Raw genomic sequence first — 17600 nt, forward strand, 5'->3', positions numbered from 1 at the left:
TTAACGATATTGTTCCAAATTTAAGTGATTCTGTAAACAAGGCCTCCTTTGGTAGTATTGTGTAATTAAGTTTGTTTTGTTTGTTATTTGGTTTTTAGGAGCATTAGCAACTAAGGCCATATTGCTCCGGGATATGCGGTGGTCATTCCCTGACCTTTCCGCATCCTCCGTATTTGGTGGTGACGGGGTCGAACCCCGGTCTAATCAAGAAGCGTGTGCTACACACTGCTGCTCCTTCCCACCTGGCTATGGAGGCGCCTGTGTAATTAAGCCTTCTAAAAATACCTACTTACACAAAGCCTTCTTTTGGAAGGCTGTGGTTGTCACACACACACACACACAATCAAATTTCATATGATGCAAGTTTAAATTGCAAAAATACCTTACAATATGACCTTGTGTAATCCTTTAAAATTAAGAACATAGGGGTTTCTAATAACTCATAATATATACCCATTACAAGGTAAGCCATTTATTGGTACCAATTTTTTTATTTTTTTATAATTTCTAAAATATTGTAAATTTATATTTATGAAAACTTAAATTGAAGGAAGTACGAAAAATATAGGAAGCATAGTAACATTAATGTTTATAGTCAAAGTATTAATTGTATGCCTTTGTATTTTATTTTATTCTTTTATTTATTAGAATTAAAATGCTTTAAATGTCAATTTAATTCTATCGACCTGATTTCATATCATTGATTATCATTCCTTTTTTTCATTTAGCCAAGCCTAAATGAAATCAAGAGAAATGATTAATATATTATTGCACAAATTATTAACACGTTGTGCAATATAAATTGTTGAACAAAATTCATTATGCTATTTATGATATTTAAATGAACTATTCAAATTGTTTTTAGCAATTTATTTCTTGGCAAATTATATCTCTTCTCAATAAACTGACAACATATAGCCCATTCTGTATATTAATCCACAGTTAAAATTTAAATCAAAATAAAATTTTGATTTAAATTTCTAAAATGCATTTATTCTTGCACTTTTCAAACTATAGTTAATTCATTTTCTGTACAGAATTTATTTGAAATTGCCATAAGTACAGTGTAGATGTAAAACAAGTAAAAACTTTCTGTAATATTATAATGGCTACTTTAGAATATTAAAATTGGATATCCAAGGCAGGAATATCCAATTAATCTAATATATTAAAGTAAATATTAAGAGAAAAATCACTGAATCACAGAAATATGGGCTCACATCTTGGCACACCCAGGGTCCTGAGCTGGATATCATCATTCGTCTCTTTCTTGGTGACTCTCTCTCTCTCTCTCTCAGGGTAACTTGGGAATTTTTTTTTGGCTAGTGCAGCATAAGCCTCAGGCTTCCTTGCACCATATAGCTAATAATAATAATAATATGCTGGAAGGAATAAATTAACATGGTTATGTGTATAAAAAAATAACAATAAAATCAGGAATATTTATATGGAAAAAAGATATTTGGCACACATAAACAGGAGTTAGATAATTAAGACATAACTTATCATTAATAAATATATCATAATTTATGTTTATGAAATTAACAGCATAATACAATATCCTCAATCACAATATACAGTCCAACCTCTCAAATCTGGCAAACCTTGGGATTTTAGGTGGTCATATTATAGTCATAATATGAAAAATACTGCATTTCTATATTGAAATTTATTGTACAATACTACTCTACAATTGCAGTCTATTCTGAGAGAAAGACAATACACAACACATGGAAAGTATGGTAATTATATAGAAAATACATTGTAGTTTGGTTAAACTAAAATTATTTCCCCTTTCAAAACATACCATACACACTGCAGTATTTTGAAAGGGAGGAGTTTCACACAATTAGTCATTGAAGTCCAAATGTCAAGCACTGGGACACAATAGAACTTTTTCCAAAATTGACGAGGACCTGTGTTTTAAAAGACCACAACCCCATCTGAGTCACTTTCTTTTAGATGGCATATGGAAAATGCAAAGCAATGAAAGTTGCTGAAATAATGTTGTTTATAAACTTCAACATAAAATTTAACTTCTAAACTACTTCTAAAATTTATATCAATACTTTTAGTTGCTTTTAATTTTTACACTTCATTCCAGAAGAAGGTGGAAAAGTGGTCTTTGAAGTGTCAGCTAACACCCCCCCCCCAAAACTAAACTGCCTACTTATTTTTTTTCCCTTTGAAATCTGTCTTTTAACTTCCTTAACCTGCAGAAAATAAACATTAATGTCAACACATTAATGTCATTAACATTAATGGCATGTGTGATATTTATTTTAAATTATTATAATTTAAAAGCTCTAAAAATGTTCAATAATGTTTTCAATAATTATTACCTCAGTCTAATTGTTTTAATATATGAATTACAAGATATTTAGTGAGTAATACATCAATTATTATCTTGTTTGTGAATAGAAATTTGTCATTTACATGACCTAACAAATTTCTCGATGATGTAGTGTGGTAACAATTGATTTCTCTGAGTGAAATCGCCACCCTGCACAATCAGCTGTATTGTGCTGGTTACACATCTTGTGAAGTTATTGGCCATATATGCCCATTTTCCTAAACAGAGGCAGAAAACGGGTGGGTGGTGATTAATGGATTGTGGATTTGAGAGGTTCAATTGTACAGTACTATGAAAATGGTAAATAAAAATAACAAAAAAATAGCTGAGGGCAATATAAAATTTAAGACTATAATTTTTTTGCTTATATTATAGGTGCTCTCTCTCTCTGTCTGTCTGTCTGTCTGTCTCTCATACACACAAGCAAGAACTATATAATTTTTTTGCTTAAAGGTTTTCTCTCTCTCTCTCTCTCTCTCTCTCACACACACACACACACAAACACATGTGCAGGTGCATACACACAAGCAAGCAGTCATGTCCAAATATGACTACATTCACACTTGACAGCTTTGCACACACTGATTTTAGTCTCATTATATTCTATTTGCAGTCATACATTTTAAATAATTTTTTTCTCCTAATTACCACACACACACCAATAAATTTTTTATCAAACAAAAACAATATATGAATAACAGTATTTATATAATTTGTCCTAGTTAATCTCCAGTATTTTACAAAAGTAATTTTAAAAACTGTACAAATACTTAAAATTTACTTTCAACATATCTCCAGAAGACAAGTAAAATACATCAGCTGTTTTAATTTATATGACAGCATATTATAAGGATTTAATATTATAAAATTAGGGTGTAGATGTGACCTAAATTTTTTTTTTTTTTTTTTTAGAACAAAAAAAACTGGATTAAATAATTTTTATGAACAAAAGTTTTATATTTTTCAAGCTTCTAAAGTCACTGTTGTCAATAGCAGGAAACAGCTGTACAAAAACAACATCTCAAAAATGTATATATGACAATTTCATTTAACTAGTGATTATTTTTTGATCAACAGCAGAATGAAATTAACTGCTGAAACCAGAGAATTATACAACACATTGCTAGCAACTGTTTCTGTTATCCAAGGATGATCTGTCAATTTTAAACAATTTATATATATATATATTCAAAACAATAATTGTATTCTGATACAATAAATAATGATTTAATACCTAGTGCTGTCCAATTTATGACAGAAGGAACAATGAAGTATCCTTAAATTTTAGTTCATAATGCATATGATATAGCTTTACAATAAACTATGGACATTTTCATACCATGATTTATGGAGAAATATTTCCTTTAATATATTAGTTTATCAAAGATGCACAACTACTAGGCAGTCTTTTATGGAAGGAATGCACGTCTCCAAACTGGAGGGATGGAAAATTTGCTGATAATTTGTATCACACTCCATGTCACATTATGCTTTGGTAAGAAATAAATGAAAAGCAAAAATGCTTTAAGAAGGCCGCTCTACAAGATATCTGTTTACTTATTCATCAGCTTTTGTGGATTTTTGATTTAGGATCCTCAAGATATTCACTATAAAAAAACAAATCTTTTATAAATGCAAATTTTTAGAATCAATAAATGAAGCAATAAACTGATTAAATTTTTAACTACAGAACTTTGCAATAACAAAGTTAATGCAAAGTTCTGTTGTTAAAAATTTAATCAGTATATTGCTTTAATAAAAATAGGGCAGAAATTCTGAATATTCTGCCAGAAAAAGATCAGCTATTATACTGCTGCAAGCAATATTTCAAATGAATTTAGCAGAGTAACATGTTTGCAAAATGGTTTAGATCAGGGGTGGGGAACCTCTTGCCCCAGTCAAATTTGAAACTGCCTGCTGGCAAGACAAAGTCCTCTAAAATTGCATATTAAAAAATGTATAAGTCTTAAGGGCAAAACAGTCATTTAATATAAGTTGTTTTAAGCAATCTATAAACAAATTTCTGTTACCCATAATGTTTGTCTTGTAACAGCAATCATGAGTTGGAATACGTACGAATTGATGATGTAATAGTCACACCATATCACAGCCAATTAGCATTTTTCTACCCAAAAACCACGCTTTCATGAATTAGCTCTGTCTTATTAGGTCTTGTTATTGGTAATGGATAATCAGTGTTGATTTAAGTTTCACCTTAGTTGGTTGGTTCTGGTCTGCATCATTACACATTATTGCAAATTAAGTCAATAATTTTGAATGCTGGCAACATTTGTGGTTCATTTGCTTAGTTCTATTTAAGTCAATATTGTAAAGTGCATAAAAGTGCAATGACTAGTAATAATAAAAGAAGAAGAGCTGCAGGCAAAAGTTCTTTGTTTGATGAAAATTGGGTGAATAATTATTTTTTCATGTTAGCAAATGGAAAGTGTGTGTGTGTGTATCATTTGTCAAGAATTGGTTGCAGTTTATAAAAAGTAAAATCTTGAGTGCCACTACAGGAAGTTCCCGCTTTACGAGTTCCTGGGTTTACAAGTTTTTTATTTTTCAAGTATCAACAAAATCGAAAATATGAACATTAATTGCAAAAAATGAATGTTAAACATTCATAAATACTGCATTTCAAACCATGATCTGAGCTATACAATACAGTGTACCCCTGCGTTACGATATTAATCCGTTCCAGAGACAACATCTTATCGAAAACTTTCTTGGTCTAATAAAAGCACTCGTCGCTCCCCGAAGGTCGCAGCTCTGCTGCATGTATTAGCTGTAGAATTACCACAGTTATCCAAGTAAAAAGGTACAATCTAAGGAACCATAACTGATTTAATGAGCCATTTGCGGTTTCACCTTGCTTAGGCATGTACTTAGACATGCATGGCTTAATCTCGTTCGTAATGTGAACCCAATAATACACTGTGTTTTGGTAATTTACCACGACCTCGGAAATTGAAATTTTCACTCTGAAAGGTCGTTTTTATAGTGTAGATTGTATTACTGTAGTTACCAATTCAAATCATTAAAATGCACTACACTTTCATCGTTATCATATAAAATATATCAAAATAAATTTTCTGTTTATACTCTGGGACGACCAAATGGTCAGAGGAGTTCGCAAGATAGACAGAATACAAGAAACACACTGTATTTAGAAGTCACGGGCTTGAACCCTGGTCACTCAAGGCACGTGTGCTTACATGCCTGACCACTCGGCTAGGGTGGTTCTGTTATAAGAATCAATTTTGAACGCCTTTGTGATGTTTTTCTAAAACACATTTTTGGAGGCCACTACCATAAAATAATAAAAACAATTTGATATTTCCGGTTTATTGGGCTTTTCTGTTAATGCAAGCAATTATAAACAGGTAGTAAACTCCATGTTATTGGTTATTGTGTGGTTTTTTACATTATTATGATGAAATGTGTTTCCCCTTTACTGAAATCTTCAATCGTATAAAAACCATAAATAAATTTTCAGAATCTTCTCTTCATTCTTCTTTTTTTAAGTTTCATAAACTTATTACTCTGCGCAAATCGTGTGTTCTGTTAAAAAATGCTTATGCATGCTATTGAAATTTATAAAGAAAAGAGAAGATCATCTTGGAAACAAACGCCTCATGAAGCATTTCTGAAGAAGACGACTCCTTGAGCAACAAACCAATGAGTGCCGAGCCAATAATGAGTGATCAACGAGTGTGCTAGTCAATGACGATGATAAAGAATAAACATTCTTTAACATTTGTAAGTCATAAATAATTTCTTTATTATTATAATTTGCTTGATTTTACAGGCTATGTTTTCATTTCTTTGGATAAAGCAATCATTGTTTAAACAAACAAATTAGCTAACTAATTTCATTGTTGAGAACGTAACCCCTATTTTTAACATTATGTATATGGGATATATATTCCCGCTTTACAAGTTTTTGCTTTACGAGCACGGACTAGGAACGAATTAACTAGTAAAGTCGGGAACTGCCTGTATTTGATCAAGCATAAGGAATCCGAAAAACTGAAAGAGACTCTGCATTTTGACAAACTAACATTTTTAAAAGAATCTTTATGCAAACAGCAATCTATTTTCAAAAGACATTCATGAAAATACATCCATAATGCAAGCAAGTTATGAAGTGTGTGAGCTAATTGCGAAGAAACTGAAACACCACATCGAAGAAGTTTGTTAAAGAGTGTATAGTTGATGTTGCACGAATTTTAACTTCAGAAAAAGTCAGATTGTTTGAGAATATTAGTTTATCGCAGAGGACAGTTTATGACTGTATAAAAGACATGGCTAATGATATCCAAGTATTCTTGCTTGAAACAAGCAGCATCAGAATTTGTGTTTTATTCCAGAGCTGTTGATGAGACAACAAATACAGCAAATATGGCACATTTGGCTATATTTATACATGGGATAACAGCAAACTTTATGATACGAGAAGATTTATTTTCTTTAAAATCGATGCACGGGATCACAGGTGAAGATCTCTTTTTTGAAGTCAAATCAGCAATAAGTGATTTCGATTCACCCTAGAAAAACTGAGCGGTGTAGTTACAAATGGTGTGCCATCTATGGTAGGATCTCAAAAAGGACTTGTTGCTTTAATTAAGAAAGAATTGGAGAGCCGTCAATTGGAATCTAATGTGCTAACAGTTTGTCACTCACCAACAAAATTTAAGGCACGTTCTCTAAGAATGATCAATGTGATGAAAGTTGAAACAAAATGTATTAACTTTATAAAAAATAAGGGATTGAACAACAGAGAATTAACGAAATGTTAAAGGACCTTGAAGCGGAAAATGTGAATATTGTACCATTGTGAGGTTCGCTGGCTAAGCAGAGGGCACATGTTCAAGAGCTTCTATGAGGCTGAAAGATGAAGGGGAAACTCTTCGTGGTGGATATTAAAGTCTCCCCCACTATGGAATTAGCAGACCAAAAGTGGTTATGTGATTGGCGTTTTTGGTTGATATCACTAGCCACTTAAATGATCTAAATTTCAAATTACAAGGGCTAAATCGGCTTATTACATCTCTTCTTGTCAATTAGGAGCTTTGAATCAATGCTAGAATTGTTCGTAATTCATATGAAGAAACACAGCATGGTACATTTTCCAACAATGAAAGAACTGAAAACAGAATCTATAGTGGAGAACAGGGTGTTCCAATCTTTTGAATCAATTTCAAGAGAGGTTTCAAGATTTACGAAATCACGAACTCAAATTAAGAATGTATGAAACTCCTTTTGATGTGACGCTAGATGAAGCCCCTGATTCCTTGCAACTAGAGTTGAGTTAATTAATTTACAATTGGATAATACTTTTAAATCCAAATTTAATAGTGTATTTATTATAGAATTTTATAAATCCTATGATGATACTGAAAAATATCCACTTTTGAGGAATCTACTACTACCACCATTTACCGATGTGAACAGTTTTTCTCAACATTAAATTTAGCCAAGAACCATTTGCATGCTAGACTTATGGATGATAATCGTGCAAACCAACTAAGAATTGCTGCATCATCAGCACCATCTAACATCTGAGCTTTCCAAAGTAAAGTAGGGCCAACCTTTTCATTAAGGTACAAGGTAAGAAGTTTCATTAAAATTAAAACATTTTAACTGTGATGTCTTTGATGTTTCGGTATTTAAAGCATTAATAACTGCGTGGTTCATTAATGCATTATAACATTTTAATTAATATCGATTAGTGTGATTGGAGGCATATCTATGAATTTGTAAAATTTCAGATTCATTATTTTTCTTAGTAAAGATGCACTCCACATAGCAGGGCCAGATTTCCCATTAGGCACCACAGGTACAGGGACTAGGACCTACGAAATTTTTAGGGCTTATGAAGGAAGGGGGGAAAAATAACAAAAAAAAAAAAAAACAGTCCACTCTTTTCATTGTGACTAATGAAAACCGAGCTGAGAAAACATGTGCAATCGATTCTAGGAGCTTCAATTCAATACGCATACGCTAACTAGCGACTGTTCTCAAAACAAGAAGAATCGAAGTGATGGTCGCTCCATCAGTTGAAGTGGTTTATTATTTATATGGCTGAAACTTGAGGCACGTTAACTGACATGATTCAGAGTCAAAGTGTTAAAACAGAAGAAACATTTTACCACCCCCCCCCATTTTTTTTTTAGCACATTTTGGAATTAAAATGAATAGGGCCTACAAGCACTAAAATCCAACCATGCCCCCGTAGGTCTTATGTGCTTGCAATTTGTCCCTGGTACTAACAACGGTTCCCCACCCTTGGTTAGATTTTTTTTTTTTTTTTTAATGTAAACCCCAAACACAAGAGGTATTAGAACCTATAGTACTTAGTACTGTGCTTGGGTTGGAGGTTGAGAAGACGAAAAAAGATATTTGTTGACATTGGACTTGAACTTCTGTAGACTGCAATTGTCAGGGAATACATAAAAAGGAAGGTTTTTCCCGAAAATGGCAGTTGAATGAATAAACGAGGAAGATGAAAAGTTGGTTCTGTGAGTTTGAAGTTGGACAGTAAATGGATGTTGGCTGGTGGCTGCACCTGTTTGGACTGTTTTGAAAGAGAGAGTGGGAATTATAGAAGCCAATTCTGAAGAACAGTGCCCATGGAAATATCTGTAGAAGAGGCATGCAGCAGAAAGAGTACGTCACGTCTATGAGACAGCGAGTGGATAGACTCTGTTAGAGATGAATCATTAATTAACCTAACTGCCTTCTTCTGAATGGAATCAAGAAGCCTGAAAGAGGTTTTGGGGAAACCACCCCAGATATGGGAACAATATTCCATGGTAGGGCGGATTTGCGATTTATACGGAGTGAGCAGCTGTTTGGAAGAAAAGTAATGCCGAGAACGAAAGAGAAAACCAAGTTGTTTAGATGCAGAGGAAGCAATATTGGTAATATGCTTGTGCCAAGAGAGATTAGAAGTCAGGGTAACCCCCAAAAGGGATATATCATTTTGCCTAGAAATTGGAGTGTCACCAAACATAAGCATAGGAGCAGAAGAATCTTTTTTGCGAGATATAAGACAAGACCGAGTTTTAGAAGGATTGAAATCAACTAAGTTGTCTTTGCCCCACTGGAGAATTACCTGAAGATCGGTATTTAAGGAATTAGTAGCAGAGTTTCGAGACGTTCAAGCTGATTGAGCAGGGCAAGGTTTCTCAAAATGGAAAGTGGAATGCAATGTGCTATCATCGGCAAAACTATGGATAGGATTTCCAGTCAATGGAAGAAGGTCATTAATATACAATAGGGAAAGAACTGAACCTTGGGGGATACCGGGATTAGTGGAGAAGTTAGAAGACAGAGAGCCGTCTACCATTACACTCAGTGAGCGATCAGAGAGAAAACTGGATAACCAATTACTAAAAACAGTTGGCAAACCATAAGATGGAAGTTTGTTTAGAAGACCTTTATGCCAAACACGATCGAAAGCCTTTGAGATGTCAAGAGCAACTACGTGTGTTTCACCGAACCTTTCCAATGAATTAGTCCATAAATGGGTAACATAAGCCAGAATATCACCAGTGGATCAACACTGACGGAATCCATACTGGTGATCGTTGATCAGACGGAAGGTTTCTAGGTAGTTTAAGAGTTGGCGGTTAATTGATTTCTCCATTACTTTAGAAAGAGTAGAAGTAATTGCAATGGGACAATAATTTTTTTTTTTTTTTTTTTTGATTTGGTAGTTGTTGGCGCATCGGCTTCTGTGGCCATATTGCACCTCCCAAGGTTTTTGCAGTACTTTGATCCAAGCCCGAGGCGGGAATCGAACCCGCGACCTTTGGGTTGCCGGGCAGGTACTTTACCCACTCGGCTAGCCCGGTCGGCTGGACAATAATTGGATGGGAGGGATTTGTCACTCTTTTTAGGAACTGGCTGGACATGAGCAAATTTCCAAGCAGAAGGAAAAACACCTTCGGAATAAGAAAGTGAAAAAAAAAAAGGAGGCAAAGAATAGGAGTAAGTTCAGGAGCACAGGTTTTCAGAACAAGTGGCGAAATACCATCGGGACCTGAAGCTTTCTTAGCATCAAGATTCGTCAAAATCCTTCTGACATCCTTTTGACGGAAGACCACAGGAGGCATTGAATGCAGCATGTTGGGAATGGTGGGAGGTGTTTTACCAAGATCATTAATACATGAGTTGGAAGAAAAATTGGATGCTAACAGGTCAGCTTTATCCTTGGCTGAAGTGACAACAGAACCATCTGGTTTGGACATAGTGGGAGCAGAGATGGGCAAAAGTTGCGGCCAATAGCTTTGGCGAGAGACCAGAATGCTCGGCTACCCATTAAGGCAAGAAGCAAGTTTTCTACTCTTAGCCTGTTCAAACTCTAGTTTGGACTGATTAATAACTGCTTTACCATTGTTGCAAGATTTGGTGTATGCAGAAAATGAAACTGAAGAATTAGAACCAAGCCAATTACGATATGCAACATTCTTCTCTTGAACAGCCTTAGCACATTTATTGGAAAACCAAGGTTTTTTTTTTTTTTTTTTTTATGTGAACCCCAAACACGAGAGGTATTAGAACCTATAGTACTTAGTACCGTGCTTGGGTTTGAGGTTAAGAAGACGAAAGAAGATATTTGTTGACATTGGACTTGAACTTCTGTAGATTGTAATTTTCAGGAAATACGTATGAAGGAAGGTTGTTCAAGAAAACGGCAGTTGAATGAATAAATGAGGAAGATGAAAAGTTGGTTCTGTGGGTTTGAAGTTGGACAGTAAATGGATGTTGGCTGGTGGCGGCACGTGTTCGGACTGTTTTGAAAGAGAGAGCAGGAATTATAGAAGCCAATTCAGAAGAACAGTGCCCATGGAAGTATCTGTAGAAGAGGCATGCAGCAGAAACAGTGCGTCTATGAGAAAGCGAGTGGAGAGACTCTGTTAGAGATAAATCATTAATTAACCTAACTGCCCTCTTCTGAATGGAATCAAGAAGCCGGAGAGAGGTTTTGGGGGCACCACCCCAGATATGGGAACAATATTCCATGGCAGGGCGAATTTGCGATTTATACAGAGTGAGCAGCTGTTTGGAAGAAAAGTAACGCCGAGAGCGAAAGAGAAAACCAAGTTTTTTAGATGCAGAGGAAGCAATATTTGTAATGTGCTTGTGCCAAGAGAGATTAGAAGTCGGGGTAATCCCCAAAAGAGATATATCATTTTGTCTAGAAATCGGAGTGTCACTAAAGATAAGCATAGGAGTAGAAGAATCCTTTTTGCGAGATATAAGACAAGACTGAGTTTTAGAAGGGTTGAAATCAACTAAGTTGTCTTTGCCCCACTGGAGAATTACCTGAAGATCGGCATTTAAGGAATTGGTAGCAGATTTTCAAGAAGTTGAAGCTGATTGAGCAGGACAAGGTTTCTCAAAATGGAAAGTTGAATGCAATGTGCTATCATCGGCAAAACTATGGATAGGATTTCCAGTCAATGGAAGAAGGTGATTAATATACAAGAGGAAAAGAGTGGGGGAAAGAACTGAACCTTGGGGGACACCAGCATTAGTGGAGAAGTTAGAAGACAGAGAGCCATCTAACATCACCTTCAGTGAGTGATCAGAGAGAAAACTGGATAACCAAACAAAAAACAGTTGGCAAACCATAAGATGGAAGCTTGTTTAGAAGACCTTTATGCCAAACATGATCAAAAGCCTTTGAGATGTCAAGAGCAACTTCTTGTGTTTTACTGAACTTTTTAATTGAATTTGTCCATAAATGGGTAACATAAGCCAGAATATCTCCAGTGGATCGACACTGACGGAATCCATACTGGTGATCGTTGATCAGACGGAAGGTTTCTAGGTAGTTTAAGAGTTGGTGGTTAATTGATTTCTCCATTACTTTAGAAAGAGTAGAAGTAATTGCAATGGGACTATAACTGGATGGGAAGGATTTGTCACCCTTTTTAGGAACTGGCTGGATATGAGCAAATTCCCAAGCAGAAGGAAAAACACCTTTGGAATAAGAAAGTGTAAAAAGGTGGCAAAGAATAGGAGTAAGTTCAGGAGCACAGGTTTTGAGAACAAGTGGAGAAATACCATCAGGACCTGGAGCTTTCTTAGCATCAAGATTCATCAAAATCCTTCTGATATCCTTTTGATGGAAGACCACAGGAGGCATTGAATGCAGCATGTTAGGAATGGTGGGAGGTGTTTTACCAAGATCATTAATACATGAGCTGGAAGAAAAATGGGATGCTAGCAGGTCAGCTTTATCCTTGGCTGAAGTGGCAACAGAACCATCTGGTTTGGACAGAGGTGGGAGTAAAGATGGGCAAAAGTTGCGGCCAATAGCTTTGGCAAGAGACCAGAATGCTCGGCTACCATTAGGGCAAGAAGCAAGTTTTCTACTCTTAGCCTGTTCAAACTCTAGTTTGGACTGGATAATAACTGCTTTACAACTGTTGCGAGCTTTGGTGTAGGCAGAAAATGAAACTGAAGAATTAGAAACAAGCCAATTACGATATGCAACATTCTTCTCTTGGACAGCCTTAGCACATTTATTGGAAAACCAAGGTTTAGATAAAGGACGAGATTTTAAAGTGGAGTGTGGGATAAAGGATTCCATTCCTGCAAGAATAATTTCACTGACACGATCTGAGCAAATGTTGACATCAGAAGTTTTTAAACAGTAATCTGACCAAGGAAAAGAAGAAAAGAAGTCTCGCAGGTCATCCCATTTTGCATTCTTGTAATGCCAAACAACACGAGGTTGGAATTGCCATGAGATAAAGGTTCCATTGGAGAAGAGACAATCACCAAGTTGTGATCTGAAGTGCCTAAAGGACCTCTCACTTCGACCGTGTACTTAGAAGGGTTGTTTATGAGAAAAAGATCAAGCGTATTGGCTATATGATTAGGATTGTCCGGTATTCTTGTAGGTAAATGAACAATCTCTGCAAGGTCATTAGTAATTGCAAAAGCCTCATCTCGACAAGCTGGGTCGGTGTGACTAGAAAACGGAAGCCAGCTGGAGTTGTGAACATTAAAATCACCAAGGAAAATTACCTCACTGTTAGGAAAGTTGGACTGGAGAAAATCAAGTTGCAAAGAGCTCCAAATGATTGGTGGTGTTGGGAGAACGGTAGAGACAACATATGAATTTGACACAATGAGGTAGAGAGATTTTAAGCCAGAGAAGACCAAAGAGAGGAGATTCCAAATTGCCAAGTTTCTGGCAGGGAATATCAGAAGGGACATATGCACATGTACCACCTTTGAGGGCAAAGGAATCATACAGCGAATAATTTGGGCATCTGAGATGAGCAGTAGTTGAATCAACTGATAACTGAGATTCTGTCAGAAAAAGTACATGGGGTTTGGCAGACTGCAAGTGGAAATGGACATCGTTGAGATTAGAACTGAAACCACGTATATTTGTGAAATGGATTAGGAAGTAATCAAAATGGGAACTATTCAAAGAAGTTACTAGGCTTTTCATACCAATGAAGAAATACTATTCAAGGTTTAGACCTAAATGGATGTCAGATGAAATATTGAGACATTTGGCAGAGAATAAAAGTTCACACGATGCATATAAATTATCAGCTGATACAGAAGTTTAAGGTAGATATAAATCAGTTTGTAATCAAGTCACAAAGGAAGTTAGGCAAGCTAAATCAGATTATGAGAAGTCTCATAATCTGATTTAGAAAAACAGCAACGGCTTCTATAATAAATAATTCTAGAATGAGTACAGAGAAAAGTACTTCCTAAAATGAGGCCTCCAGATCTGTATGCAGTATTCAAGGTGTGGCCTGACCATTGCCTTATACAAAGTGATAATCACTTCCTTTTCTCTCCTTAGAAAAATTCCTGTATATCATTGACAAAGCCTCATGAGCCATCCTGGCTGGTCCGTTTTCATTTACTCTCAGGTCTTTTTCATTTTACTACCCTGAGTGTAGTACCACAGAGTTAGTACATTACTTTGGGAAATACTGCTACTTATATGCAGTACCTACATTTTGTTTGTTAAAATGTGTCTAACAGTTAAAATGGTGTCACAGTACTCACACATAGGGGGATCATCAGCCCTCAGCAGAAGAGTGTGTCAGACAACTATGTCCTATGCGGAGGCGAGCTAGAACAACTTCCTCTCTATGACTCCTGCGTAGACTAGATTGCCACCTTTGGATTACAGGTTTGATTTGATACAACTTGTTTGTGGACTGTCGGTGCCATAATTGTTGCCACTGGGTGTGTAATGCCTTTCTTATCACTAGCCCGAAGTCTGAATAGGTGACTAGTGGGCTGTGATTGCTGTGGGTTTGTGCTAATTTGACTGCAGCATCTGTCAGATCATTTCTTCTTCTTCTTCAAAGAAATGAAAATGGTTAGCCCTTCCTGCTTTCCATAACAGTGCCGTGCCTGTTCGTGTATATTCAGTTTATGTAGTTCTTCTGCTAGTTGAATACTAGTGTAAAATCAGTGAACAAATGAAATCCAATATCCTGAACACTTTGAAGAAGTTTTTGGCTTGGGACCAGCAGAATCGGATGTCAAATGTAGATTCACAAAGGGTAAACAACTTCTGCCGGACCCTGGACAGGATTGGAATTATATCTGATTATGGGTAAAGCCTGCAATGGGTTTAAAGAATCACTGTAAACCATACACCTTTGATAACTATTACTTTTAATGCGGTCCTCTACAGCGTACAACTCTGCTGTGTACATACTGCACTCCTGAGAAATTTTCTGAGAAACTATGCTATCTGGGAAGACAGCAGTGATCCTACAGATCACTCCGATTTCGAGCCATCAGTAAAGAAGGGCAGGAAATCAGAGTAGGTAGATCGATGGGCAGCATAGAGTTGTAGGTAGATAGATGGTGAAGTGCTTGCCTTTCCCCCGATATTAAGGGAGAAATTGCATGGTGGAAAATGGGCAAGTCATAGTAGAAAGTAGTAGTAGTAGTAGTGGCATGTGATGCAAGAAAGCAAGTGTATGAGCTTATGCAGCATCAGCCAAAAAAAAAAAAAGAAAATCACACCATTCCCTCCAAATGCCTGTCCAGTTCCTCCTTAAATTTATTTAACCTGTCAACTTCCACAACGACAGATGGAAATTTGTTCCAGCAATTAACCACCCGCTGGCTAAAGGCAAATTTCCGCACATCTATTCTACATCTGTCTTTTCTTAATTTGAATTTATGCCCCCTTAGGTTCGTAATCTGAACAAGTGGAAGGATCCCATCAGAATTCAGCGTGCTCAACCCATTCAAGGCCTTATACACCTCAATCAGATCACAGCGCAGGTGCCTAGTCTCCAGCCACTGCAATTTGCAGAACTTAAGCCTCTCTTGGTAAAAGGATCCCTTCATTCTCCTCACCAATCTTGTTGCCCTTCTCTGTACACGCTCAAGTAAATCTACATCCTTGCTAAAATGAGGCCTCCAGAACTGTACGCAGTACTCAAGGCGTGGCCTGACCATTGCCTTATACAGAGGGACAATCACCTCCTCCTCCCTGCTAGCAAAATTTCTATATATCATTGACAAAACCCCATGACCTGCCCTGGCAGCCTGTTTGCATTGCTAAGAAAACTTCATATCTGACTGCACAATTACATCCAGGTCTTTTTCATTTTCTACCACCTTAAGTGTAGTACCACACAGTTGGTACGTTTCTCTGGGGTTACTTCTACCCATATGCAGTACTTTGCATTTGTCAAGGGTCTAGATCCTGTTGCAGTAGCACACTGCCATTACTGTCATTAACAACCCTTCCAACTTTGTATCATCTGCAAACTTCGACATTAAGCCTGATATACTTTCATCAATATCATTGATAAATATACAACACAACAGTGGACCTAACACCGAACCCTGTGGGACTCCACTAATAACATTAGTCCATGAAGAGCAGCACCCATTGATTACCACCCTCTGTCTTCTCCCACTTAACCATCCTTTTATCCATTGTAGCAACTTACCCTTAATAGCATTCTGCTCCAATTTGTACAATAGTCTTCCATGCGCAACAGTGTCAAAAGCTTTCCTGAAATCCAAATATATGATATCAAAATTATTTTTTGCATCCAGTTCCTTTCTAACCACATCATAATATCCTATCAAATTTGTTAGACAAGACTTTCCCTTAACAAACCCATGCTGTGTCTGAATTATTGCTGCAGTCTTGTCTAGATGATCCTGCAATGCATCTTTAACCAGTGACCCATTATTTTACCCGGAACAGAAGTTAAACTAACTGGTCTGTAATTACTCGTGTCACCCTTCAATCCCCCTTTGTGAATTGGGGATACATTTGCACATCTCCAGTCCGCGGGAACCTCCCCTGAGTCCAAGGATGCTCCCATAATTATGGCTAAAGGTTTGCTTAGTTGCTTTGCCACCTCCTTTAATATAACTGGATAGATCCCATCCACCCCAGGTGCCTTTCTTATGTTTAACTTCAACAATTTCTCCTCCACTTTGCTCTCAGTTATTACAAAATCATTAAGCACCCTGCTACAATTTGATAACCTTCTGCCATTTTCAAACCTTAATAACTCCTCATGTGTAAATGTAGATGTAAAATACTCATTCAGTTTGTTTGCTATCTGAGCAGGATCATCAACAGTCGAACCATCGATGTCAAGTGGACCAATCAGATTCATCCGCTTCCTTTTAGAGTTTATATAAGTAAAGAAATCCTTGCTGTTTTTCTTAGCATCTTTTGCCAAGGATTTCTCGTAATCTGCTTTCGCCTGCCTAACCTCCTTTGTGACCTGATTTACAGACTAGCTTATATCTGCCATAGGCTTCTGAGTCGCTTGATAATTTATATGCATCCCATGCATTTTTCTTCTCTGTTACGAGTCTCATTAGTTCATTAGATAACCATTTAGGCCTAAACCTTGAACAATATTTCTTAATAGGAATGAAACTTTTAGTAGCATCCACGATTAATTCCTTGAATGCTTCCCACTTAGAATTTACTGTTGGTAACGTCCTCAGTTGATCCCACTGTACTCACCTTTACGGAAGCAAAAACCCTTTCCTTTACCCCTGATGGTAATTAAATCTTTAAGTAAATCGCACATCAGTACACTGTGATCCCTGCCACCTAGTGGTTCCTTTATCTGCAAATTCTTAATACACGAATGATCACTGCTGATAACCAGATCAAGAGTATTACTTTCTTTGGTTGCCTCTTGAACATGCTGCTGCAGAAAACAATCATCCAATAAATCCACAAAAGTCT

General features: G+C 36.4%; 1 protein-coding gene across 1 annotated transcript in view; it reads right to left on the reverse strand.

Annotated features, from left to right (window-relative positions):
* Positions 1-3810: 3810 nt before the first annotated feature.
* The window catches only part of LOC150074942 (uncharacterized), a 503230-nt gene continuing 489440 nt past the window's right edge, over positions 3811-17600 (reverse strand). Inside the window, exon 21 of the mRNA XM_090388998.1 lies at positions 3811-3960. Within this exon, the coding sequence (XP_090245124.1) occupies positions 3918-3960 (43 nt within the window). The 3' untranslated portion in view covers positions 3811-3917. The remainder of the gene's footprint in view (positions 3961-17600) is intronic.

This window comes from Mastigoproctus giganteus, chromosome 14 (assembly GCF_048544385.1).
Source record: "Mastigoproctus giganteus isolate SK-2022 chromosome 14, ASM4854438v1, whole genome shotgun sequence".
Taxonomy (NCBI): Eukaryota; Metazoa; Arthropoda; class Arachnida; order Uropygi; family Thelyphonidae; genus Mastigoproctus; species Mastigoproctus giganteus.